The sequence below is a fragment of the Engraulis encrasicolus genome, chromosome 23, assembly GCF_034702125.1.
Source record: "Engraulis encrasicolus isolate BLACKSEA-1 chromosome 23, IST_EnEncr_1.0, whole genome shotgun sequence".
NCBI lineage: Eukaryota > Metazoa > Chordata > Actinopteri > Clupeiformes > Engraulidae > Engraulis > Engraulis encrasicolus.
The window spans coordinates 14,236,684-14,264,063 of NC_085879.1; the positions used below are offsets into that span (position 1 = coordinate 14,236,684).

Genomic DNA, 27,380 nt, shown 5'->3' on the forward strand with positions numbered 1-27,380 from the left:
GTGTGCTTGGCTGGGGCCACATTTTATGTGCAGGTTATTTAAACATTCCGTCTCCGCCTAATGCATTAAGTGCTGGCCCATATTCTTCGCTTAAGGGGAAAATGCTTTGTTTTTAAAATGCCATGTCTTGGATACACAATAAATATGTCTAACACCAGTGCGCAATGGAACATAAACATTACAAATGCGCTACCAACCATTTGCTTAATGCTTTGTGATGATAACCTCCAAGAATAACGCGTGGAGACTGATGAAAAAACTCTTGCTGGGCTGAGGGGAAGCCCAGCAAGTGACTTTTCTCACGGGAGCTCTGACATAACGCGGCATAATCTGGGATCAGAGGGGGATTACAAGACTAGCCGCAGTGCCATACGCCATTCTCAATCAATTACTAAGGAGTGGGAGTCCGCTTCGGGTGGTCGCAACTCAAGCAGGCAATGCGAAGAGTTTCCTTTCCAAATTACTCAACTCAAACACACGAGCAGTGGCCATTTCTAAAACACTGCGTATAAACGCTGGACCCTAGTCTCTTCAGTCTAGTTGAGCTACCAAATACAGCCCATTTTATTTTAGGGGTCTGGACACTGCCCGGCACGAGCAGCCCATTATTGGTTTATTTTATTTCACATTCCACAAAAGACAGCTGCGAGGAGGAAAGGGGTGAAAAAATGTTGTTAGATTTTACACCTCACCGAAAAGGGAGTGAAAATATCCAACCCCGTCAAAGGCCTATCATGTCGATTTTTGAATAGCCTATAAATTGGGCCAATTAACCAGTGTCTGCACAGTCGCCTTCTTCTTACTGTTATTATTATTATTATCATTATTATTACTATTATTATTATTATCATTATTATTATTATTATTATTATTATTATTATTATTATTATTATTTGTGTTTATTTTCTTTTGTTCAGTGAGAAATGCTCGATCTTGACCGTCAACAAGGCCACCACTGAGAGTGCATATGGTCATGGGTAACAGCCAGCAATGCAATGAGACGACTGATGCGTTATTGCCAGATAGCCTACGTCTGTCTGCATATTTGTTCAAAATCATCCACACACATTTAACTCCTGGGGATGCCTACTGACGAATTTACGCAAACACTTGGACTGAAATGCCAGAAAATGGGCTACCGAAATGTAGCCTATTGTAAGAAACTTAAAACTGGTATTGAAAATAATCTGTGATTTCCATAATTTGGACAATTTATCTTAATATTTTAAGCAGATGGGGCCTATAATTTACATAAAACATTAACAAACGGTTGAAATCTGTTTATTACAGGGCCACCCACTGCTGCCATTACGTTTGACCAAAACGTAAAGAAATGTGTTTTTGAACATTTTCATGACACACGAGGCCTGTGCAATGATAATTACGCGGCTACAGATATGTTGCAACACTATGATTTGTCGTTTTTTTATCGTCTTAAGTGTGTCGTCTAGGCTAAATTTCGATAAAGAGAGGTGATGTGGACGCACATATCAAGGCTATTGGTACGTGGGCAATTTAACTTTTTTCCTGTTGCACTTCAGAAGAGAGGCAAACGCAGACGAGGCAGAGGCAGCCCTGGCCCTCACGGCCCGGAGCCCCTCGACTGTCCACTTTGCCACCAAACCCGATTAGCAAGTCAATTGCAGGGGCCTTTTCATTGCGCATCTCCTGGACGAGTGGATCGCCTTACCTCACACTTCATTTCTGCTCGCCATTGGCTTTTTGGTAGAGGCTGTGTGGATCTCTCCCTCCCGCCAAAGGCTCTCTAGCTCTCTTTAGCCTTTGACCTTGCCTTGCAACGTACTGTAAAACAGAGCGTGTATCGCGCGTAAAATCACAAAAACATAGCGCATAGTCCCATACATTGACTCTTCCCCCCAGATTGAACATATGAATTACAAAAATAATGCTGTCAGCGTCTCTCTGTTAAAGACGACAGCCTATGGTTGATACCTAAAGACATCACTTTGGCCAATCAATAATGCGTTTTAGCAGTGGACTATCCCATTTGGCCATGACAAATGTCATCTCTCACGTTTAACATTGGCCTTCTTTGGTTACATAGCAAGATCAATACCTTAAGTCACGAGGGCTATACAGACAGAGGGTTACATATTCATCTCAAAATATCAACTCTCAAACATATTTATTTTCGTCACATAATAAAAGTGGGTGCTTATCCAGATCCACTAATAAGACGTCGATAGAATTTGGATATCAATTACAGTGCTGAGTAACCAATGCATCACAAACAATTACCGTAGTTCATTTGGCCATAAAAGTGCCCGAAATCTCGCACAAAACGTTCTTATTTTGTTTAGGTATTTTATAGGCCTATAGAAGTATTATTCACAACGCAGACACAGAAAATATATTCGCTGTTGCACACTTTATAGACAATCGTAATAATTTTAACAACCATGACTTTTGCTATGCTGTTTAGACAAAATGATTCAGAAAATACCATTTTGGCATATTTTCCCCATCAAAAACAGGGACTGTTGTGCCCGTTGCTTCACACGTCACTCATTGGTCAGGCGGGGTTTGACATGCACGCAACCAATAGAAACAGCAGCAAAGGAACATGTCATAAAACCGTTATGCCAGAGAGAGAGACGTACCACGCCAACACAAGACGTTCACAAGCATCCAAGTTAAACGAGCCTAAGAGCAGAGGACGGGAAACTGTAAAGGGACCTGTCGGAGTTTATGGCTTTGCCCATCTTACAAGGAGACGATGGCTAAAATGGGGACACACGTACCAAACGAGTTTTCTAATACCAGGATGGTCCACCCCTGTAACTCAGATTAATATAATTTCAAAAACTTTATTTTTGTCGTCTTGCGATTTTATTTCTCTCGGACGGATCACCAAAGTTGGAAGTGACAGTATGGAGGAGGTGCCCAGTCCGGAGGCCGGTGGCGCAAAGCAGCCCAAAACAACTAATCACGAACCCATCCGATTCGGGATTGACCAAATTCTCGGTGGCTCGGATCAAGAGAGCGGTCGGTCGAACAGTGACAGGAGCGGGTCAGAGAGTGGTGTGGAAGGCTACCGCCTGAGCAGTCCTATTGGAACATGCGCTGCACCTTACACGGCTCTGTCTGTGTCCTTGTCCGGCTTCACTGGTCCGTTGGAGGACTTGCATGTGTATGGAATGAACAGAACTCTTGTACCCAGGGGGGTTATTCGAGTTCCGGCGCATAGACCTCTCGCAGCAGCCGTTCCGCCACCCATGACCAGCGCAGTGCCCAATATCGGAAGTCTGTGCTTCCCATGGATGGAAAACAACCGTAGGTTTGCCAAGGATAGACTACCAGGTAGTAAACAAATGATTCTGTGCGTCATTTCATGTAGGTTAAATGGCACACTTGACTTCAAAATCTGGAATCTGCAAAGTAAAACGGGACCATTCTTATGGTTATACCATTATGTTCTCATAATAATTTTATTTATTTATTAAACGTGGGGGAAAACATGAAAAAAAGTGTCATTTAAAATGACTCTTTTGACGACTTAAATTCCCTGTCTGAATTTAATTGAATATTTATGGAACACGACATTTAGGGTGCATTGCAACGTTTGAAGCATTGAGTCTTTCTGCAATGATGGATATTGCATGCGAGACATTTTAAAAGGCTATCTAATTACTATTGTGCTGTAGCATTGTTTAATAGGCTATGCATGATTCTCTTGGACTTAACATATCCTATTGCTTGTGTTGTGTGCCATCAGATTTATTTCAATTTTATTTGATTACGCCATGCAATTAGTTCTAGACCAGTTTGCTTTAATAAGTCCCCGTGCATTAGGCCTAAAGGCAGGGGTGGATGTGCGTCAAAGTATATTAACAAAGTTGCAGTCTCCTCCTTATCTAAGGCCTTGTACCCTTTGTGGGTTATGATCAGCATTAACTCTTACCATGATGGCTTTTACAGGCCTTATATTATTGTGCGTTTACGCACATGTGCATTTTCAGTCAGCCCAATATAGTTTCAGTTTTTTGTGTTGTAATTACATCTCAAAATGCACAAATGGCTTAGACTTCACTCACCACCTTATCTTGTCTAACTTTACAGCGCTTATCCCCTTCACTGTCACACGGCGCATTGGACATCCTTACCAGAATCGCACACCGCCGAAGAGGAAAAAGCCTCGGACTTCTTTCTCCCGCGTCCAAATCTGCGAGCTGGAGAAGAGGTTTCACCGACAGAAGTACCTCGCCAGTGCCGAGAGAGCCTCACTGGCTAAATCACTAAAAATGACAGACGCCCAAGTTAAAACTTGGTTTCAGAACCGTCGAACAAAATGGAGGTCAGTGACAGTGCTTAGCTCACGAGAGCTTAACAATTTACATGACTAACATTTTCTTAAGGTTTTACCGTCATTATAAAACGCATTTGTAGGCCTAATATTATTTACCTTTGCGGACGTCAACATGTTGCTTTCAGATCGAATGAATGAGGGGAAACGACCTACAGTAACACTATGAATCACGCCTAACTCATAACATCACAATTAATAAAGAAATATGGGTGAAATTGTTAGTAAGTCAACGTTCAAAATCTGTAGTTCAGGGCCTTGAAATCTGAAGTAGCGAAACCGGATGTACGAAAACGTCTGTAAAGGTTAAAGGTCATCCCTTTTAATGGGTTATAAAAAAAGAACAGAAATAAAATTAGACGTCTGCAGACAATTTATTTTCTTATTTACCACAATGGAATACATTTAGTTTACAATGGTTAGTCAGTGTTAGGCCATTAAGAATGGATAATTTGTAATATTGAAATATTAGCATCAATAACTTGTCTGACAGGTCATCCTTTGCACACTATATTTTACAAAAAAAAGTTAAACCAGATGTTGTGAGACATGGCAAGATATATATTAATATTACACTGCATTACATTAAGCTGGAACTTTTTATCCAAAGTAGCTTACAAAAGCATAAACAGCAACATAAATATTTGTACAGTAATATACATGGGTTCGCCATGTTTATAAACACGAATTTGTGAGGAGGGGCAAGACACTGGCAGCCAACCACGTGAGCTAATTTTTTGACCGACAGCGGTTTGCAACAATCAGAGGTTGAGTTGTGCGCAGCTAGTTTCGCGCTGTCAGGTTATAAACAAAATTTAGAACCCATGTATAGAGTAGCATTCTACTATACATCCAAAATGGCACATAATGAGAGGGGCATTGCAAATGAGATTGAATTACTCTATACAACTCCATTTTCAGCTTCTCTTATTCATTTTGTGTGTCAATCTTCCTATGTGTGCCCACCAGGAGACAGACGGCCGAGGAAAGAGAAGCGGAACGGCAGCAGGCCAATCGAATGCTGCTCCAGCTGCAAGCCGACGCCCTCCAGAAGTCCCTCGGCGAATCGGTGTCGAGCGACCCGCTGTGCATGCACAACTCCTCCCTGTACGCCCTGCAGAACCTGCAGCCCTGGGCACAGGAGGGCGCGGGGGGCAAGCTGGGCCCCGGGAACGCCACGGCCTCAGCACTGGCCTGAGAACAGTTATGGACCAGTTAAGGAACATTGAAGCATAAGGGGGGTTGGGTGAAACTGTTTGATGGGCTAAAGTGGGTGGCTCAAAATATTGAACTTGATTGTGATGGAAAGGTTTCAACGCAACATCAGCATTGGTGCGAGAATGGTGATGGACAGCAAACATCGTGATTGTGAAGTGTGTGGCGAGGGGGGAGGGACTTGTTCATCCTGGTCGTGTTATCCAAAAACGTTTAGTTGTAAAACAAAACGTCCACTTGCTTACAACTAAACTGAAGTTGATGACAGGAGACCCAAGGGGAAGTTGTCAGGCTGGCTAATATAAAATGTGTGGCCAAAAACAATATACAGGTACTCTGGAGTTGATGGTGATTATGACATTTTTTGGAGAAAATGTCACTGCATCGTTATGATCCATATCATGTGCAGACGTTCTGAAAGGACTAGGGGGCTGGATGCTTATTTGACATTGCCTAGCTGTCTTAAGTCTTGGTCCATCAGCCCATTAGTCCGACAATAAACCATAGAGGAGCATAACAAGAGTCTCATTTGTCAGATGTGCACAACACTCAGGCAACACGCTCAAAAAAGGTTAGGAATTGTTTTCGTTTGGGCATAGTTTTAACACGTCCGTTAACTTAAAAGTCAATATTTACTACATTATAACGCTAAAATAATTGTATACTGACAGAACATGCCTTTACTGACAGTTAGGCTTAGGAATTGTTTTGGTTTGGGCATAGTGTTAACGTGTGGGGTCGGATTTACTGGGATGTTGGACTAATGGCTCTTTTTTTAAAGACCGATAAGCACTCAGCATCTCAATTTTCGGATTAATGGAATGCCGGACTAATAGTCAGACCAATGACATGGCACCGGCATAGCGGAGCAGGAGTTGGTCTTGGAGTCAGAAGGTTACAGGTTCGAATCTCACCTCATCCATAGCTGAAATGCCTTTGAGCTCAGCAAGGCACCTATATCATTTCACATTGCGCAAGGACCTCTGTGTCGCTTTGGATAAAAGTGTAATTAAATATTTTATGTAATGGTGGTATTCTGATGTTTGGACAGGACTGTACAAAATAAATCACCATTTCCAGTCCAGATTACATTGCTGTATGTCAGCCACTAGCCAACCAAATGACTTGAAGGCTCATTGATGGAGGGAATTACAGACTGGCTCCTTCTCCTCCAGATGTGTGTGCTTGCAGCTGCCTGGCTTAAAACATAACGTCAAGGTGAGATTAGACTTGATTTTTTTTTCAGGTTGTGGGATACAAACATGCACTTTCATGACACTGAAGAGCCAGGCCTGTTGGTATGACAGTTAGAGCACATACACAAGTCTGGTGATAGTCACGCCATCACACTCTCCGCCAGCAAACAAATCAATATCGCGCATCATATTAATAAGGCAGCTTGGTCGCCAGCTATGAGAGTCGAGTGATCCCTCCTGAAATGCCCCATATTCACAATTCACACGCTAGCCTCACATGTCACCTGGGGTCTGTATAGGTCAGGTCAGGGGTGAGGAACCTATGTCTCGAGGAACATTTTTACGGCCCTCGAGGCCTTCTTATCTGGCCCCCGACATAATTTTAATGTTATGCAGTTTCACATGAAATGTGACACGTTTTGTAAAGAAATGTTAGAAATTAAATTTGCAACACCATTAAGTTATATTTTCAGGGGACCTGGTGAAGGTAGGGTCTGTTGTAAAGGTGGCCATCTTCAATATAGGCCAAAAGTGCAGGAGGAAATACTGGTTTGTGTCATAGTGCAGCCCTTGGAGGACTTTATAAAATTTGAAGTGGCCCCTCGAATGAAAAAGCTTTCCCACACCTGGTATAGGTATTGCCTGGCGAAGGCTGCACTGTGTGTGCCACTCCTGTGTCATGTGGCAGTGATTACCGATAAAACAGGAATTGTGATGAGCGATATGAGTATTCACACATTTCCATATCAAAGAAAATTGTGTAATTGGAAATGCAATTGAAGGGACTTAAGATGTCTACAGGCCAGAGATGTTGTAATTCACTGTTTATATATTTTAAAATAATGAAGAGGGGGTGGGAGAACGATTTGTTGAACAATGTGTCAGATTTGAGGAAATATGTTCATTCGTAACTTGTGTAAACGGTTTCAAAGAAACTGTCACCTTTCAGTCTTCACCCATGGTATTTTCTTGAAAGCATATTGGATTGTGGATGTCACTATTGAGGTAATACGGTGTCACTTGTTATAATTTACATTTGATATGTGTACATATCGTTGACTGGGAGGTAGCTCCCGTCATTTCTATGTTAATGGAGTTGCTAAAGTATGTCTTCATTGCACTAAAAAGTGGCATTGCGATCTTTGTGTGTGAGGGGGAAAAAAAAGACCAAAATCACAGTATACTTTGCAAAGTTTATTGTTAAATATTATTTTATACAACATTTGAACACGTCTTCATGTTTTGTCTGTCTGTCTGCTTGCTCGTCATGGACTGCCTGTCCGTGGGTCAACCTGTAGGCTCCTCAAATGGCTACAAATCAACAAAACTACTAATTCAACTACTAAGAAAAAACTAAAGGCAACTAAAACGTTTGTACTTATTTTTGAAATCTCATAGCATTTTCAAATCACAGCTCATATTGAGTGTCCCAAGTCAGTTAAGTGCTCAATGTTGATGAAAATATGATGAGTAAGTAATGTGTTTAAAGGTAGCAGAGTAGTCTATGTTTATTTTAGATATACTGTGGTACACCATCACATAGGCTAATTTATGCAGGAATACAATGCCTGCCTGCCGGTTATCGTGTCGATATGAGATCTCCATCGAGCTGAGCTGCCAAGCCCTTGTTGCAACACAGTAGCACCCCTAAGGACTAGGGTTACGGGTTTGGGATTTGTCCAACAGCCCATTGGTAGCTCATCTCGATGACGAAGCCCATCTCGACAGAATGGCTTATCTCCTCTAAGTCTGTCCTGAGCACTACCCACTCTCAGAAATAAAGGTACAGAACTCGTCGCTGTCACAGTATCCTCAAGGGGAGTACCATTGCGTCGCTTGATTGGTACCCCAAAAAAGAGGTGAGTTTAGTTTCTTGCAATGTCGACCAGTGTGCACCTCTTTTTTGAGGTACCACCCAAGCGACGCAATGGTACTCCCCTTGATGGTACTGCCACAGCGACAAGTTGTGTACCTTTATTTGTGATAATTGTCTGACGTCTTCTTCTTCTTCTTCTTCTTCTTCTATTCTCAACCTCTTTCTCTTGCCTACTGACACAGTATGAGTAGTATCCATTCACAGTGAGTTTCTGATATTGAACTATTGGCACGGCCATTTGTCCTTTTTGCAGACGGACAAACCAAACAAACAAACAAATTAATAATAACAAAGAACAGGTCTTCAAATGAGAGCCTCAAGTGAATCGTTATCTCTCCTCCCATGTAGACGTGACACACACACACACACACACACACACACACGTGCGCAGGGTACAAACGGGTCAGTTGTCCTGGGACCAGGGAGAGGCGGGGCCCGGAATTGGGACCCGATTACATTGCACTGTACTGTATGTATGGGAGTGGGGGCCTTTCAGATTATTTTCTCCCGGATCCAGCCAAGGCTGTCAGTGGCCCTGCACAATGCACACACACACACACACACACACACACACACACACACACACACACACACACACACACACACACACACACACACACACACACACACACACACACACACACACACACACACACACAAACTTTTGGCTAGCCCACTGCAGTTTTTCCTTTGAAGTAAGACAGACAGACCTAACAGACAAATACAACCGACAGACTGACTAATATCGGACAAATAATCCAACGTTGTTTTTGTTTTTTAAGTCCAAGGCAAAATGTCACAACTATAATACAGGCCAACAGCATAATACACACACCAAAGTAGCAACTAATACTTAGGACACACAACAAACATGACCAACAAATTGTAGATATTGTATCTGGATATGTGCGATGGTATTTACACCCGGCGTTTTGCAAGGTCGAACACTGGAGTATAGAGCAGGATATACTGTAAGGATATATCTTGGAACAGGGGGGTATTCCAAGAACATGGTTAAGTGATAAACCAGGCTATACTTAACAACGGGAAGTGGTAAATCCACTAATAGGTAGCCAGCAGGCAACATTTAGTTTAAAAAAATGTGTACTCCAGGCTCTTCTATTAGATGTTTTACCATTAACTCAAGTTGAACTTGAACCTGGTTTACTGTTGAGCCATCATTGTGGAATACCCCTTATATGACACACTGATAACGGTAGGACAGCAGCTCTACACGTAAAAGGTTAACCTACACAATGCAGTAGGTACAGTTTAGGTCACACAGAGTATATTTGATGTATCTGTATCGAAAGAGAGTCCTTTGATTGTCTCCAGTAACAGGTAGGATGTCGCACATTTCTTTTTTGTGTCAACTAAACAAACCATTGCTCTCGCCTTCATTGATAAACCCCTCTATCCACCACAGACACGAATAACTGTGGTGTCCAAACTGGACTCGTCAGCCCTTTTCACACTGTCTGGCTGAAGTTGGTATGGATGGGAAAGGTAACGATGATTGCAGCTAATATGGTGATACAGCGTACATGTGACATACAGTATTTGTTGGGGACAGTTGCCTCTGCTCAGGGTCATTGCTATGAATTCTGGACCACATTAATTAAAAGGATACATTATTTCACATTTTTGTCAGGCAATAATAACACAAGTAGCACAAACCATGTTCCAAAACATTGACAGAACATTTCCTTAACCAGTTTTGCAACTTCTGGTATTATTATTATTATTATTATTATTATTATTATTATTATTATTATTATTTTGTCAATGCTAGGCCCTTGGAGTTGCCCTACATTATGCATTTCCCCTATATTGCACCCTATACTTTCTTAAAAAAAAAAAAAAACACACACACACACACATTTGAAGCAATCTGTGAAATCCATCATCAAAATCATCATCGCCATTATCATCGTCACTAAAAATCATGCAACACACACAAATGCTCTAATGAGAAGACTATAAACCAAACCAACGCAAAAGTCCTGTGCTAAGGCATATCAACACAGTAGCACTGCTCGCTATAGCCTGCAACAGTACACTCCCATAACCAAATTCAAGAAAATAATCATTTGGCTATGCAGTGGACAGGCAGCTGTGACATTCCCAGTGACATTTAGCAAAATAAAAATATATAAAAAATAAAATATGTAGCAATAGAACACAATGGAAATGCTTCATAGCAACAGTAGGTGGCGGGAGGCTTGAGGGATCGAGACGGGGGTGGAAGGGGGGTGGGGGTGTCAAGGTCAAGGCGAAGAAAGGTCATCCTTGCACCCTTCCGCTGTTGCCATGGTAACACAATGGTGATGGCGATGTGTTGTCGTGTTGTTATGCCTTGTATGTGAGTGTCGACAGTTGATAGAGAAGCCAGCCAGCCAGTCAAAGCAGAGTCCATTTTCTCCGTCACAGTTTGTCGTTCGCCACCATATGATCACCACTCTGTATTTCTCGAACCATTCTCCTCTATCTCCTCCCCACTCCCCACTCCTCGTTCCATGGACTTGTTTTTTTCTGGTTTATATTACATTCTCAAACAACTGTAATGAACGCATGATGTTTTCATCCTGACAAGAGAGAGAGGAATAAGGGATAGAAGAGAAAAGAGATAAAAAAAAACAACTCAAGCAGAGCTGGGCTGAAAGTCATTCTACTTCCAAGTGTCAACATCCTCGATCGAGGTTGCTATTCAATGTGTTGCAAAAACATAACTCAGAAGTCAATCTCTCATTCACAATAGGGATGTACGAATAGTCACACATTTGCATTGCTTGAGAGTGGGGAAATAGTTTTTTTCCCCTGGAGTAGAGATGACACCAAGACAAGAGGCCGAAGGAATGTGGTACTAAGAGCTGCCACTAGAGGGGAGTGTAATAACACACACACCAGAGCCGTACATAGAGATTTCTGTGTGCATCCCAATATGTGACCTTGCCTCCTCCACTTGTGCTTGTCTCCTCGTCCCGCCTCCTAGCCCCTCCTAATTGGATAAAACGATTAAGTTTCCCAGCTGTCAGCCTAGCCACAACAACTTTTGAGGGACTGTTTTTCATTCACCATCCCAATTTCAAATGAGAAAAAGAATTTACAATTGAGCTTTTATAAGATATTGAAATATAATGCTGTTGTCACTGACAACTTGTCAGTGATGTCATCATGACGAGAAGCAAGTGGAGGAGGCAAGGTCGCATATTAAAACGCACTCTCTATGTACGGCTCTGACACACACTGGTTTTAGCTTCAACAACACATGCACTACTAGCGTAGACCTTCCACTAAGGGGCAGTACAAACTAGAGGAACTCATTGATGCCAATGGGAGACTACAGTGGATCAGCAACCAAATTAGACGGGGAGGAACGGTAGTCTACCATGCACCCCCCCCACAACAAAACGCCACATGACTTTTTTTAATCTTCAAGATGTCTTGAATAAGAATTTGAGCGGTAACAGTCATATAACTCACTCCCACTATGATTTTTCACATCATATTGTATATGACCCCATGCATTCTAGTCCTATGTAGTGGTACACTGCCAAGGCCTCTAGAGCCATGATGCAGTTGGTTATAATAGCTTATGATATACCATATGAAAGCTTGGAGTCTGTAGTATACATATATCATACTGTATTTGGTTTAACTTTTGCATAGCAACAGTTGCTAGGCAAAGCATCTTCCTTAGCAACCAGCATCAGTGATACGGTTCCTCTGCAATTACATTGTGTTGTGATGTCTGGATCTAGATGGCTTTTCCCAAGTGCCACATGACTTCTTTGAACCTCCAAGATGTCCCTAATAAGAATTTGAGTGGTAACAGTAATACATTCCTACTGTACATCATATTGTACATGACCCCAGTATGCTCAAGGCTATACGTTTTAGTCCTATGTCGTTATAAACTGTCAAGGTCTTAACAGCCATTTTGCAGTTGGTTATCATAGCTTGCCATATCTGTAAGCTTGGAGTGTGTAGTTTATGAATATTATATCATATTTTGGTGTACCATTTGGAAAAATATACTTGGTTCAGTTATATGATGTGTGAGAGTATTTTTCATTTTTCTGATCCTTTAAATGACTCATCCATACAACCATACACGTATATAAAGACCTTACAGGCAAATACATTAACAATTTGTAAAAGTATAATAATAGTTTAATTACTAACTACTGGAAATATTGACAATATAGCGAGCAGTACTGTATGTGTCACTGTCACATCTGTGCAAGTTGGAGCACAACACCACAATAGAAGGAAACAAGTTGAATCATAAACAAAGTTTATTGAACATTTGGGGAAAGGTTTAGTTCAAGGCAGACAGTTCATTCACTGCTACTGTCACTGTCTGTGCTTGACCAATCACTTTCAACTTCATTCTTCATCATCACAGTGGACTTCACCACAGATGTCCTCCAACCTCTGTGGCTGACTCTCACCTTCATACCACAGGGGCTGTATACCACTTTATGCCATTAACCACCCATGTCCTTGACCCACGGATGGAATTACAGGATTGTTGATGTTGGCTCTTGTCCACAGGGCAACCTGAAAATGAACCCTGTGGACATGCTGCGTGAGGCTTTTTCTGCATGGTGGTAGCAAAGCCATGTCCACATTTCCAGGAATAGACTTTCCGTGTTTGGTGCAAAGTTTGTTAATGATGTTCAATCGCATGTCATCAACCTTTTCAGCTTTCTTTTCGCCATACAAGGCCCATGTGAATTTTTCACAATCATCATTAAGGGCTTCTGTCACTGTCCAGGTTTCACCAAGTTTGGCAAGGTTGGTAACAGGCTGGGGGGCTTTGAACATCTTCGTTAGAGGAAGAAGTTTACCTTTGCCCCGGAATGCACTTGTAGCATCATTCCCAGTGAAGCCATGGAGACCAAGTACAGCTGTGCACTTTTCTTGGCCAAGTTCTGCTGCAGTTTGTGTGCCATTGATCAGTCTGGACTTTCTCTGTATCTTGGTGTCAAGTAGGATGTTGATGCCCATGGTTCCAGCAAAGTGCAGCAAAATGAAGAATAGGTCAGAGTCAGGACTCTTGATCCGAACGTTGGTATTATGGTCATTTGCAGCATATTGGCTGTAAAGGACAACCCTGGTGTCGGTCTCTTCCTGTGATGACCTGAGTAATGGAATTTCAGTCTTTCTTGTTGTCAAACCGTCCCCTGATGTAAGGTATGCACATTCTTCACAGATAAAAATGACTTTGCGGCCTTGCAGTTTTGAAGCGCAATTATCATCACTCCATTGCTTTAATATAAGTCTGATAAACTGCACCTTGTTTTCCTCATTCGTTAAAAACTGTTTCCACTCCGTGGGACGTTTTGTTGCTCCACCCCCTATAATTAACTTCTCTCCACAGCCACGGTGTTTCCTTTCCATTGACTTGATGGATTCGGGACTGTATTGGTCTGTGCTGAAAATGATGTCTCCACATCCAGACGTAGTTATGCTGTCAAATAGCAATGAGGAGATCTCTGCAAATGTGTCTGGAATGTTCTAAATTAAAAAAGATGCACAATAAAATTATACATTACACACAATTATACACATTCCATTACTGTATTACTATATTAGCTGATAACTCTGATGTATTTCCCAGGGCCATTTACCATCATATTGTAGAAGCAAGCATTTCCATCATATACTGTAAGGGTCTCTGATGGTGGAGGAATGGCAGAATTCGGTTGATCTTTCACCAGGTAGTGGAACACCAGAACATGGCTGGTGATTGGTCGATTGAGTGGTGGTTGGTGATTGGTTAATTGGTTGAGTGATGGAGTGCTTATAAGGTCTTTATATACCAGTATATTTAAGTCATTTAAAGAATTGAAAAAAACAGAGCTCTCACACATCATATAACTGAGCCAAGTATATTTTTCCAAATATCATAGGTACACCAAAATATTATATAATATTCATAAACTACACACTCCAAGCTTCCATATGGTATATGGCAAGCTATGATAACCAACTGCAAAATGGCTGTTAAGACCTTGACAGTTTATAACGACATAGGACTAAAACGTATAGCCTTGAGCATACTGGGGTCATGTACAATATGATGTACAGTAGGAATGTATTACTGTTACCACTCAAATTCTTATTAGGGACATCATGGAGGTTCAAAGAAGTCATGTGGCACTTGGGAAAAGCCATTTAGATCCAGACATCACAACACAATGTAATCGCAGAGGAACCGTATCACTGATGCTGGTTGCTAAGGAAGATGCTTTGCCTAGCAACTGTTGCTATGCAAAAGGTACACCAAATACAGTATGATATATGTATACTACAGACTCCAAGCTTTCATATGGTATATCATAAGCTATTATAACCAACTGCATCATGGCTCTAGAGGCCTTGGCAGTGTACCACTACATAGGACTAGAATGCATGGGGTCATATACAATATGATGTGAAAAATCATAGTGGGAGTGAGTTATATGACTGTTACCACTCAAATTCTTATTCAGGACATCTTGAAGATTAAAAAAAGTCATGTGGCGTTTTGTTGTGGGGGGGGGTGCATGGTAGGCTACCGTTCCTCCCCGTCTAAATAGGGTCACTGCTTTGATTCCCCCTTGTGCTTCAGGCTAGGTCGAGGTGTCCTTTAGCAAGCCTATACTGCTTCTTGCAGCCTTTGCAGTGTGTGTGTGTGTGTGTGTGTGTGTGTGTGTGTGTGTGTGTGTGTGTGTGTGTGTGTGTGTGATTCTCAAAGAGAATCACTTTGGGTACTGTGTCGAAAATGCAAATCTGATATATGATACAATCTGCTACATAAATACAGTCTATTTTGCCACTTTAAGAGCATCAATACAAAAATAAATAAAAAACCCTGCTTATTTACAGTCAAAAATAAGTACAGCCAGTGTACCAATGGCCATTATATAGTGAATATTAGAAACAGTCTGACATTTAAACAAAGACAAAGGGACACTTACCTCTTGGCATGACAGAATGAACTCGTCCAAGGTGACCACCCCATCTCTGTTCTTGTCCATTTTCTGCAGGCACACAGAGGCAGACATGTCTGTGAGAATTCTGTGGAGCAGTTCTATTTAGACTGCAATGTGTTTCATAAGTCTTGGTGAGAGTAATTCATGTATTAGTAAGAATATATATTACAAACTTTCCTGGCTAAACTTCTAATTAGACAATAGTATTTCATCAGCATTTTTGAAAGGTACTGAAATCTGCCTTATCCAATGTCATGTATCCTTAGCTTAGAGGAAGTACCATGGCCATCACATGATTGTGTGTGTGTGTGTGTGTGTGTGTGTGTGTGTGTGTGTGTGTGTGTGTGTGTGTGTGTGTGTGTGTGTGTGTGTGTGTGTGTGTGTGTGTGTGTGTGTGTGTGTGTGTGTGTGTGTGTGTGTGTGTGTGCGCGCGTGCCTGTGCGTGTGTGTGTGTGTGCATGCGTGCATGCGTGCCTGTGTGTGTGTGTGTGTGTGTGTGTGTGTGTGTGTGTGTGTGTGTGTGTGTGTGTGTGTGTGTGTGTGTGTGTGTGTGTGTGTGTGTGTGTAGTCTGTGTACCTGGAAGAAAGCATCCACATGTTGTTTGGGTGTATCTGTCTTCAGGGCGGGATATGTGTATTTTCCCATCATGTCATAGATAGCCCTCACAATGTCCATCATCTCCTGAATACAAAACAATAGCAACAAGTCTTTGTTAGGATACATTGTCTCGTGATTAGACCATGTTCCTCTTGGCCTATATCATGACAAATAGTATTTCAATTATTATATTATTTCAATTAAGCAAAACTATAAGGCTCATGAAACAAGAAAGGAAACAAAGAAACAGGAAGACAATGTAAGTATTAAAGGCCCATTTGGCAAGTTTGAACATTTCTAATTAATTTCTCAGTTGGTTGTAATGAGAGCTTCCTCTAAAGTGTCTTCCCGAAAATCCGCAAATGCAATGCTTGTGTAATGTCTGTAACATTGTGGGACTGAACACACAATGAAGGGAAGCAAGCCTAGGACAACATAAGTGGCCGAGACCTTTAATTAATTAATTAATTAATTAATTCATTCATTCATTCATTCATTCATTCATTCATTCATTCATTCATTCATTCATTCATTCATTCATTCATGCATTCTTTCATTCATTCATTCTTTCATTCATTCATTCTTTCATTCATTGTTACTAAATGTTTACCCAATAGTTATACGACACACACACCTCTTTGTTGATGTAGCCATCTCCATTGATGTCGTATAGGTTGAACGTCCACTGAAGCTTCTCTCTCGTCGAACCCCTCAGCAAGATTGACAGAGCCGTTACAAAGTCCTGAAAGAAAATGAACCCAGGAGGAGCAGAGACATACAGAGAGAGACATACAGTAAGAAATATTCTAATGGAAAAGTAAGAGAAAAACATCTACTTCAGTCAAGTTGAAATAAGAAAAGCGGTCTTTGAAGAATCGTCATGTTGGACTATTGACAAGAGCTCCCTTGAAAAGATTGGGAGCCAAGAAGCTAAGCATGTGTGAGATGAAGGAAGTAACACAGAGATCACAGACAGTTACAGTAGAAAGAGATTAAAGTCAGGTGTCAGATGACAGAAATTCACCCTGGGAAATAGAAATGACTGCCAAGCAATTACCTCGAACTTGATGGAGCCATTGTGACCGGAGTCAAAGGCGTTGAAGAGATAGTGGGCATATGTGCTGGCATCTGGAAGAGAGACATGGAGAAAGATTTATATGTGAACCAGCACATTCAGCTCTGTTGTCAATTCAGTTATCTATTGTGACTCGATAAATAATGCAATAAAATATGTCACCAAAAAAATAAAGTTAATTCTCCACAGAATATTTGCATGTAAACTGCATTTCAAGCACCTTACACCCCTACCCACCCATGCACTGTTCAGGCAGACCAATTTGTACGTGTCACTAAATTACATACTTTCCATTATATTTTCATGTAACTGAAAATTATTATCCCTGTATATCTGTATATCATCCACACAAAATGTAAAACTGACTACTGACCTCCATGTGGAAAAAACTGTGAGTATATCTGTTTAAACGTGTCTTCATTCACAACACCACTGGGGCACTCCTAGAGAGAGAGAGAGAGAGAGTCATTAGTCATAATGAAAATCAAAGACAAGCAATCACTGTGTACATGCATGTGATAGATGATCGGTAAACTACGTCAGCATAGTTTAGCAGCTGTATTCTATAGCTGACACACACATTACCTTATATACAGTATACCATATTAACTTGCAGCAAGACACAAAAACCCTTCTCCCATCTCATTTATTTACTACACACACACACTCACAAGCTGGAATCATTACAAAATGTCACTAAAATGTTCCAAAACAACGCCCACCCATCCCTGTTAACACCATACTCCACAGATCTCCACTTTACTAATGAAGTACATTTGCTATCACAACTACAGAATAATATCCGCTTCCTCTGTTTGTGTTATTTGTATGTCTGTGCGCTACAACCACTGCAGATGGTCCAGAATGCGGCGTCCAGAATGAGGCCTGTTACTCCTCTATTCATTGAGTTGCACTGATGCACCGATCAAGCATAAGGCCTTGACCCTTGATACAAAACCATCCCAGGAATGGCCCTAGTTTATCTGAAGGCCTATATTGCTGAAAGAGAACTGCGCTCCTCCAGCACAAGCCGTCTGGCTCTGTCACCTGGTCGCTCTAGGTACTCCCAGTCAAGACTGTTTTCTGTTGTTGTTCCCCAGCGATGGAACGGTCTCCCAGAGGCAGCAAGACTAAGCACATCTCTTTCAGCCTTCAAGAAGCAAGTAAAGACTCTCCTTTTTCGTGACTATCTACTACACCAGTGTTTCTCAACCTTTTTTTAGGCAAGGCACCCTTTCAATTCATGAAAAATTTTAAGGCACCCCAAACCAACAAGCCGTAACATGGTATCGCATCCGATACCACAAAAGTAACACATTTGGAGACGTCACACGACCTACGTTCAAAGTTGCAGCTGACCTATATTTACTTTATTGTGTGTAAATGGCAGATGAAAGATTCCACTGACTAGCATTCACTTATCAATTCAGAAAAATATTATATTACATAATTTTATTTATCACCCATGTTTCCGCGGCACCCCTGAGGGGGGCCCGCGGCACCCCAGGGTGCCCCGGCACCCCTGTTGAGAAACACTGTACTACACTAAAGCTTGAGCAGCACTAGTCCCAGGCCAGACTCTTGACGTGATGTGTGTGTGTGTGTACTCTACTTTACTTAAAAAATAAAAAATTAAAAAAAAAGCGAACCCTAACCAACCCTTCTTTGCATCTGCACTTGTTGTTCGGTAGGCTATATTTCCTGTGCACTTGGTGTCTGCTAGTGATGTTGGCTATGAGTATGTCCTCAATTGTAAGTTGCTTTGGCTATAAAGTGTCTGCCAAATGCAATGCAATGTAATGTAATGTAATGAGTGGTTTGTATTTTTGGTGTCCTGAGTTTTGTTCTGTGGGGGCAACTTTGCTTAGGTTTCCCACTTTGCTCTGTCTTGTGTGTTCATGGAGTTCTGCTGTATATTCTGCTGTTTTTTTCCGTATGCTTCCAGTTCGACACCGTTGATGACTTTTCTCTTTTTTAAAATAAATTCGAATTTGGACTTCTGTAGTGCATGTAGCCCAAGCTCTGTTGGAAATATGGGTAAGCTGTACAATTAGCCAATACCAGTAGCTACAGTAAAAATAGCTATGTGGATACTGCTCCAGTCTGGCTCCAGTTTGTACCGTAGATGGCAGATTGCAACCAAAGTGTACACTTCAGGACAGATGAAAAAAAAGAAATCAGAAAATGTAGGCTACATTATTTCTACACCAGAAAAGTACACACTTCATCTCTTTGCCTAGGTGTAGGAAGTAGAAACAGAATAGAGAAGTTAGATCATAAGGGGCACCATTGGCCTTGGCATTTACATTGTCATTTGTGTGTGTGTGTGTGTGTGTGTGTGTGTGTGTGTGTGTGTGTGTGTGTGTGTGTGTGTGTGTGTGTGTGTGTGTGTGTGTGTGTGTGTGTGTGTGTGTGTGTGTGTGTGTGTGTGCGCGCGCGCGTGTGTGTGTGTGATGAGGTCAAAGGAGCATTGGCAGGCTTATGATGAGATTCAGAGAGTTTGTTAAAAAAAATTGTGAACCACTGCTGTAGAGGAACACTCATGGACTAATGAAAATGACTGATTCACTTCTGCGTCAACAATACAGGGAAGTAGTACAAAGTATAAATACAAGAGATCGCAAAAAGTATTTTTCAGAGACTACAAGAGAGGTAAGAATGCAGTATACTGTAACTTGCCAGTATTGATAGGTATCAAATGTTTAACTTCTTTAAGGTTTTTAATATGATTGAGAATTGACTGAGATTGTTATCCAAGACATCAGTGACAACTAAGTTACATTATTTTCTACTCCTATCATTGTACTTAATTGTAAGCTGTAAACTGTAAGCTGATGCCTATTATTTTCTGAACGGACCTTTTTGTATCTGCAGGTATGTGTGTTTTTTTTCTTCTAGAAAATGATTTCCTCCCCGACCCGATGAAGAGACGTTGGAGTATGGGCAACCGACCAAACTTTGACTCAGTGGAGGGCAGCGTTGAATCAGTTAATGACAGCATGTGTGACAAGGTGAGAGTAAGAGGACTGTGTGGAGAAGATCTTGGCTGATATGCAATGCACAGTGCTACAGTATGTGTTATGTAGCCTATGTATTTTATGTAGGCCTATTATATTTAGGCTTATTTTATTAATTGCTTGTATTGTACGAATGATGTGAGTGTTGTGCAGTAACCTTTTAAGACAACAAATGTAATAAATTGTCCCATAAATTAGGCTATTACTCAATTATTGGAAATGCTTAGCGAGCTCCGTTGCAAAACGGTGTCTATCCATTTTGAAGCATTTTGGGAGAGTGCATGCATTTTATATAGGCCTAGGTTTAAAAAGTAAGTTTTCAAAATATTTGAATGTCAAGAAATCACACATAGATGATAGGACTTCTGAAAAGTCAAGTCCAATAATAAAATGCAAATATAAAAGTCAAAATGGTGTACACATCGTGTTGCAATGAAACTCTTCACTTATTGAGAGAGAGTTAACAGTACCAGTTAATGAAGAGCACTGACTGGTGCTCATTTTCAGATCTCTAGACGGGAGCAAGTCTATCATCCGATGGAGGAGATTAAATACAGGGGGGCAAAAGATCAAGAATCTCAACAGATATGTGAGTGCTCAGTTGACCATGCACCGACTAGGTAATATTTCCCTCAAAAGATTTGCTTTTTTTTGTTGCTTTTTTATGCTTTTTCATAACCATGGCTTAGCCTTCAACAAGAAAGTGTGTATTTCCATCTAGAATAAAAGAGGATTACAAATTACAAAAATTGAATTACAAATCGCCAATATCACATGGAGAGTGGAATAGCAATCTCTTCAACAATATCAGACAGTGGTTTTATATGATATTGGTCAATGAGGATACAGCTTTTGTGTAATGGTATTATGAACTGTTTACAGTTTTTCTCGATTGCCTACACACAAGTTCTGGTACTTCACACACAATTCTCGGAACATCTCACCCATTTCCCAACTCCCCTAACCAATGTCACTGAACACTAAACACAATTCCTACTTAACACTCAAATTCCAGTTTTAAAACACACTCTTTTCACACCATTACACACAATTCTCTGGATTACACTCAATTTTCATAAAGAAAAATACTGGGTTTCTCATGGAACACACTGTCATTCACAACACTACAATCAACTGCAATACTATGTTCACTTCCTCATCACATGGGCAAACTCTCTTCATACCGGTTTACAATCTGAAATCATCACCCCATAAGGACACACATTGCATGTCATATTGATGAAAAATGAGTGGATGCAAGGAGAAAACCCATTTGTTTAGTTTTTGAACTCAAAAATATGTTATACAAGACATAACTTTCATGTGGTTACCCAATATTTTACAATACATTAGTGCAATTTTTAAATATTTTACATGTAAAAATATGTAAAATATACACGTCTGTGTACTCCGAGTCTAAAACCAATATTTCAGTATTTTACTACAGAAAAATACCCTCTTTAGTAAGTAGAACACTGAAGAAAATAAGTTTCTACTGTGTTTCAAGTTGAGTATAGAGTTTTTTTTTCATAGCAATAGGCTATACAGTAATGTAATGGTTTTTTTGTACTGCCAAATAGGCAGTGGGGTTTATCTTTGTGTTGTTTTTGTGAAAAAGACATAAAAATCTTTCTGTTTCTGTTTGTGTGTTGTGGGAATGAAGTTTTTCCAACTTATGTCACAGTATCCATGCAATCCAGAACAAAAAAAGTCCAAGTTACTGGGAGAAATTAGTTTTACCCTGTGCCCAACAGTGTTTTAATGGGTCTGCAAATGTGTATTGTAGTGACTGTCTGTGTGTGTCATTTGACGACAAAATGAGGTTTTTAGAAGAGAGTACATTGTTTTGAGACAAGGCGTGCATTTTTCAGAGGTAGTGAAGAGTTTGGCCTGTTGTGTGTGAGGTTTGGAGATTTGTGTGTAGAGTTTTGAGAATTCGAAGACCGATTCCGAAAATTGTGTGTAGGCAATCGAGAAAAACTGTAATAAGGACATCAGTGACAATATAGGTAGGCCTAAGTAACATTATTTTCTCATGTTTGCACTGTGTTTTTTTTCTTTTTCCGATCCTTATCTGCAGGTACATTGGTCTGTCAGTCTGGGGACACAATTTCTCTCTTCCTCTGCCTGTACTATGGTCCTGACTAGGATACACTTTTATGCTAATATTGGCACACAATATTGCGAGTAGTAGACTCCTGAGGTGAGTTTAAAACAGCAACCAACCAGTAGTAGGCCTATATGGAGCATGTCTATGGCTACATGGGTGACTGACAGCCTTCGCTCTGCAGATGTGCACCCCCATTTCCGAGTCTGCAGATGTGCACCCTCATTTCTGAGGCTGTGGCGTTTTGACGCCAACAGCATGTTCATTCTATGAAGTGTTGCACAACCATAACCAGCTCCTTAGATTATACACCGCCTTATTGCTTTACATGTAAATTGTACAATCTATGATACACCATCAAACAGCTGAGATATTTAATCAACGAGGGATTCCATCTGCCATGCTGAATGCAGTTGAAACAGACAAAGCCGTTATGTGGAACTGAACACTAAGAGGTGGAGTTGTTAATAGGGTTGCCACCTCTGTCTGACAAATAACCTGGACATTTCAAACTCAATTGACCTGTTTGCTTGTACGCAATGGTATCCTTCATTCGGTATCCAGGAAAGTATATATTCTTTCAGACCACTAAAATCTGGGACAATCAGGAAAAACCGGCAGAGTAGGCAACATTTGTTGTTAATTACTTTAGTTACCAATGTGGTTATGCACTTTCATGTTTTTGGTAAACACCTCGGTAGAAGACATAGTGTTTTGGAAATGAGTTTAAAAAACGTATTTTTATGGACTTTTATTTTTTTATAGGACAGTATAGAGATAAAAGGAAGTAACTGTGGAGAGAGATGGGGTTGGGTTGGGAAATGACCCATGCCTGACTCGAACCTGGGTGCCCCGGCATGCAAGCCCATATGTGGGGGGCTTAGCACACTGCGCCAAAAAAGTGCTTCTTCGGGAGCAAAATACATTCTCAAGATCCATAGGGCACTGTGCATGAAGACCACAGTAGTAGTATTTTTTTGTCAGTTATGCAATAGTCTTGTGATGTGATGTTATGTGTATGTCCTGTCTTAAACGAGTGTTGCTCAGGGACGCAAAATGAATTTCAGTGAAAACTGTCTAATCGTATCAGATCTATACAGTACTTACGTTCTTGAAGCCTCTGTAGAGCACCTGCAGCTCCTTCTTGTTGAAGTTGGTCAGAGTCTCCAGGTGCTCCAGGCCCTCAGGCCTGTGCATCACCGGCGCCATCTCAAAGTCATCGTCCGACTTGTCTGGAGACAAAACATACACACACACACACACACACACACACACACACACACACACACACACACACACACACACACACACACACACACACACACACACACACACACACACACACACACACACACACACACACACACACACACAGTGTAATTCACATTTTTCTACACAGTTCGGGTCAAATCTTCAACCCACAACCTCTCAGCAAACTCTGGCATGGGAGTCAGACACATGACGCTACCCATGATTTACAATAGAGGGTGAGAAGCTGCCTTGTGCCCCTCCAACTTACCCAAATTACAGGGACTGCCAGATCAGCTGCTCCACTAAATCTTTCTTGTTAAAAACTAGGATTTGAACACCCCCACCCCTCCCCCCAGAGGTACAGTACATTTGCCTTGGGCCCCCATACTGCTAAATCTGCCCCTGATGCAGCCAAGTGAGTTAAAAGCCAGGCTTTTTTGCTGAATCAGCAACTTCTGTGTGATGCCTCGGGAGTTTGGTTTAACAGTTTCTATATGTGTCATAACTTTGTCATTCAAATAGACAAACATAGGCTATAAAAACAAACTCAAACAACATTATCATCAGGTCATCTTGTCCCAGGACCCTGCCATGTATTATATTTCACAGACATTGGTTTAGTAATCTCACTTAATAAACCAATGGGAAAAAAAAAACGCTTTACCATTCCAGTAGACAGACACGAATGATCATATTAAGATCATGCTTAACAAAGATATGACACACTGTCCGTATGGACTGTTTCTCGCACACACATTGGTTTAGTTACAGTATATCTTCTTTGTGACTTTTTACTTTCACTTTCACTTCACCGTTCTTTAACAGACATAGGCCTACATTTTAAATCTCACTTTTTTACACTGTTACTGTAATACTGTACTGTTATCATTGGGGGGGTTGTTGAATAGCATTCAAATGTTATTAAATGTACTGTAGCAGTAAGTATGTTGATGACATGAAAATTATGATGACTGTCATTTATATTGACTAATGAGGAAAGTCAGAGGAAAAAGTGATTTGCGTTATCATTTGGCTGCGGTTTATGTCAAAGTGCTGGATGACAATGCAAAAGGTCTGCACTTCTCTAATTTTGCTGTTGTACAATGTTGACAATAAAGATATTCATTCATTCATTCATTCATTCATTCATTCATTCATTCATTCATTCATTCATTCAAACAAATCACTTGGGGATAGGAATTGTGTGTGTGCGTGTGTGTGTGTGTCTGTGTCTGTGTGTGTGTGTGTGTGTGTGTGTGTGTGTGTGTGTGTGTGTGTGTGTGTGTGTGTGTGTGTGTGTGTGTGTGTGTGTGTGTGTGTGTGTGCGCGCACGTGTGCCGTGTACGTGCAGATGAGAGAGAGAGAGAGAGAGAGAGAGAGAGAGAGAGAGAGAGAACCATCTCTGCTTTTATAAGAGAAATGTCCTCGATACACTGCTCTGTGTAGCCTGGGGGTGATGAGAGAGGGTGCAGTGGGGTGCGGTGCAGTGCAGTGCAGAGGGGGCTTTGAGACCAGGAGACCCCCTGCAGGTGTAAACATGGTCCCTGAGCCCCCCAACCCAGCTGATCCCCCCATTAACACCTCATTACACACACCACCCAGGGACACGAGGCAGAGGACACAGAGTCACCACCCAGGGACATGAGGCAGAGGACACACCGTCACCACCCACGGAGATGACGCAGAGAGAGGACACAGTCATGATAAGGGCTGGCAGGCGAAAGAGAGCCCAAGGGTCGACTGTGGAAGGACACACTCCCATCAGCATGGAGCATTGTTCACTCAGGGAACTAGCAGAGGCTGTATGCTGTTTTCCCTCTTTTTTCTGATTCACTTTTTACTGTGTTTCATAGGTAAACACAGAATAAATAAATGTGTGGTTTTTCTGCTGTCTGTGTTTATATTTGTGGAAACTTATCTGAGATTTGGTGTGAGGCAACATACTTTTTAAGCTGCTGCAAGGGACTAAAGTCACATCATCTGTGCTGTCCCACACACATGCACGCGCACACACACACACACACACACACACACACACACACACACACACACACACACACACACACACACACACACACACACACACACACACACACACACACACACACACACACACACACACACACACACACACGGGGGCTGGTCTATGCCAAAATGCCTGGGCCGATTTGTGGACCTCCAGCCCTTAAATGGTATATACTCTCACTAATTTACTGCACTGCTCGTCACTACATCAAAGCACCTGAGTAAGCAAACCGAATTCCTTCCATTCCACCACAGTTACACATAATGCACTTGTATGACAAACATCTAAAATAGCCTACACAACATGTAACACAACGTGAATTAACAGATTGCCAAGGCGTACAGGCTGTGAAGCCGATTGTAATCCTTCAAGTCAGACACTATCATAATTGCCAGTCAGAGTGAGGTATTCCCATTTCAGATGTATGTTGCCTTTGTTGTACTTTAAAGTCATTGATATCCAGGATCCATTCACCATGTGCCAAAGCCTTTCCTCTAGGCTCAACTCAGCTGGCACACATTTTATACTCAAAACAAACAAGTACGCACATGCCATGAAAAGAGTTTATCACTTTCGCGTCTGTGCAAACACATAAATCAGTAGACTTTTGCTTTCAATGACATCTGATTTTGTTTTTATCTCCGTAGTAATGCCATGACATATCGATGAAATATAAACTGTGTATTTGTCACTACATTCCCCTTTGAAGCTTTCTCCCAGTGTGATTAAATGTGAATGACAAAGAAATGTTTATTAGGGAAGTACTTTGTGAAAGTAATGTGAAGAAGGGGAAGTACAAGCAATCAGAAGACAAGGCATTGATTCAGTTTCCTGATGTGGACTGACAACGTTTTTGATGTGCTCGCTCACTGACTGAATTTCATAGGCCCACAAACTTTAACACAAATTAAATATCTGTCAATCAAATGATTTGAGAAGTTTCCAGTGGCTAAGAAGTGCAATGACTGATTTAGTCTTGCTTTGTTTACCTTGCTCTTATTCTTAGAGTGCTTTATCTGTACAAAAAAATAGATCTGACTAGCTTAACTATGTATATTGAATTCGAAGCAGGCCTGCTATACAAATTCCAATTAAAGGGGTATACCACTATTTTGGGGATTAATACAGTTAAAATCGTTGGCTGGGGTTTATAAAGGTGGTAAAGTGTCTTATTTTTCATGTTAAGCGTTGTCTTGTTTTAAGACAAGTTAAAAGAGGCAATATGTCGCTAAGCTAGTGAAAGTCAATGGATCCGTGTAGCATTGTAGCATGCTACACGGATCCATTGACTTTCACTAGCTTAACGACATGCTCCCTCTTTTAACTTGTCTTAAAGCAAAGCAACGGCTTACATGAAAAATAAGACACTTTACCACCTTTATAAACCCCAGCCAACGATTTTAACTGTATTAAGCCCCAAAATAGTGGCATACCCCTTTAAGATAAATAAGATAAACAAACATTCCAATAGACCATGGTTATCATTAGACCATAGTGTATCTTCTCAGTGGACACACACAACACATTATCAGCTTGGACTATGTCTCACACACATTGTTTTAGTTAGTTCATTACTCATGTTAGCTGTGAAAGATTTTTTGTTCCATATGTCAAAATAAAAGCCTTGACTCTTGATTCTTATTCTCAGAAGTGCAAGTCCCACTGGAAAAGTTGCGGCACATCACACCACAGCACACAAAACTAAACTACAT

The 27,380-nt window shown here is 41.1% G+C and overlaps 3 protein-coding genes across 3 annotated transcripts in view; 1 reads left to right on the forward strand and 2 right to left on the reverse strand.

Moving 5' to 3' along the window:
- The first annotated feature begins 2,891 nt into the window (after positions 1 to 2,891).
- LOC134439521 (T-cell leukemia homeobox protein 3-like) lies at positions 2,892 to 5,559 on the forward strand. Its single transcript, XM_063189417.1, has 3 exons — positions 2,892 to 3,321; positions 4,081 to 4,315; positions 5,294 to 5,559. The coding sequence occupies exons 1-3, from the start codon at positions 2,892 to 2,894 to the stop codon at positions 5,520 to 5,522; spliced, it is 894 nt and encodes a 297-aa protein (XP_063045487.1). The 3' UTR covers positions 5,523 to 5,559.
- A 5,307-nt stretch (positions 5,560 to 10,866) lies between these two features.
- Positions 10,867 to 27,380, reverse strand: part of LOC134440475 (Kv channel-interacting protein 1-like) — a 96,441-nt gene continuing 79,927 nt past the window's right edge. The window contains exons 2-8 of the mRNA XM_063190566.1: positions 23,499 to 23,623; positions 17,641 to 17,710; positions 17,250 to 17,320; positions 16,827 to 16,934; positions 16,172 to 16,276; positions 15,580 to 15,642; positions 10,867 to 11,196 (exon numbers count right to left, since the gene is read on the reverse strand). Of these exons, the coding sequence (XP_063046636.1) occupies positions 11,149 to 11,196; positions 15,580 to 15,642; positions 16,172 to 16,276; positions 16,827 to 16,934; positions 17,250 to 17,320; positions 17,641 to 17,710; positions 23,499 to 23,623 (590 nt within the window). The 3' untranslated portion in view covers positions 10,867 to 11,148. The remainder of the gene's footprint in view (positions 11,197 to 15,579; positions 15,643 to 16,171; positions 16,277 to 16,826; positions 16,935 to 17,249; positions 17,321 to 17,640; positions 17,711 to 23,498; positions 23,624 to 27,380) is intronic.
- On the reverse strand, positions 12,654 to 14,488 carry LOC134440086 (uncharacterized). The gene is made up of 2 exons (XM_063190016.1): positions 14,248 to 14,488; positions 12,654 to 14,134 (listed from the first exon to the last, which is right to left on the reverse strand). The coding sequence occupies exons 1-2, from the start codon at positions 14,251 to 14,253 to the stop codon at positions 13,094 to 13,096; spliced, it is 1,047 nt and encodes a 348-aa protein (XP_063046086.1). The 5' UTR covers positions 14,254 to 14,488; the 3' UTR covers positions 12,654 to 13,093.

Coding starts and splice junctions, on each gene's coding strand:
- LOC134439521 (XM_063189417.1), top strand. CDS start 2,892: ATGGAGGAGGTGCCCAGTCCGGAGGCCGGTGGCGCAAAGCAGCCCAAA. Junction 3,322..4,080: donor TGCCAAGGATAGACTACCAG/GTAGTAAACAAA, acceptor CTAACTTTACAG/CGCTTATCCCCTTCACTGTC. Junction 4,316..5,293: donor AACCGTCGAACAAAATGGAG/GTCAGTGACAGT, acceptor TGTGCCCACCAG/GAGACAGACGGCCGAGGAAA.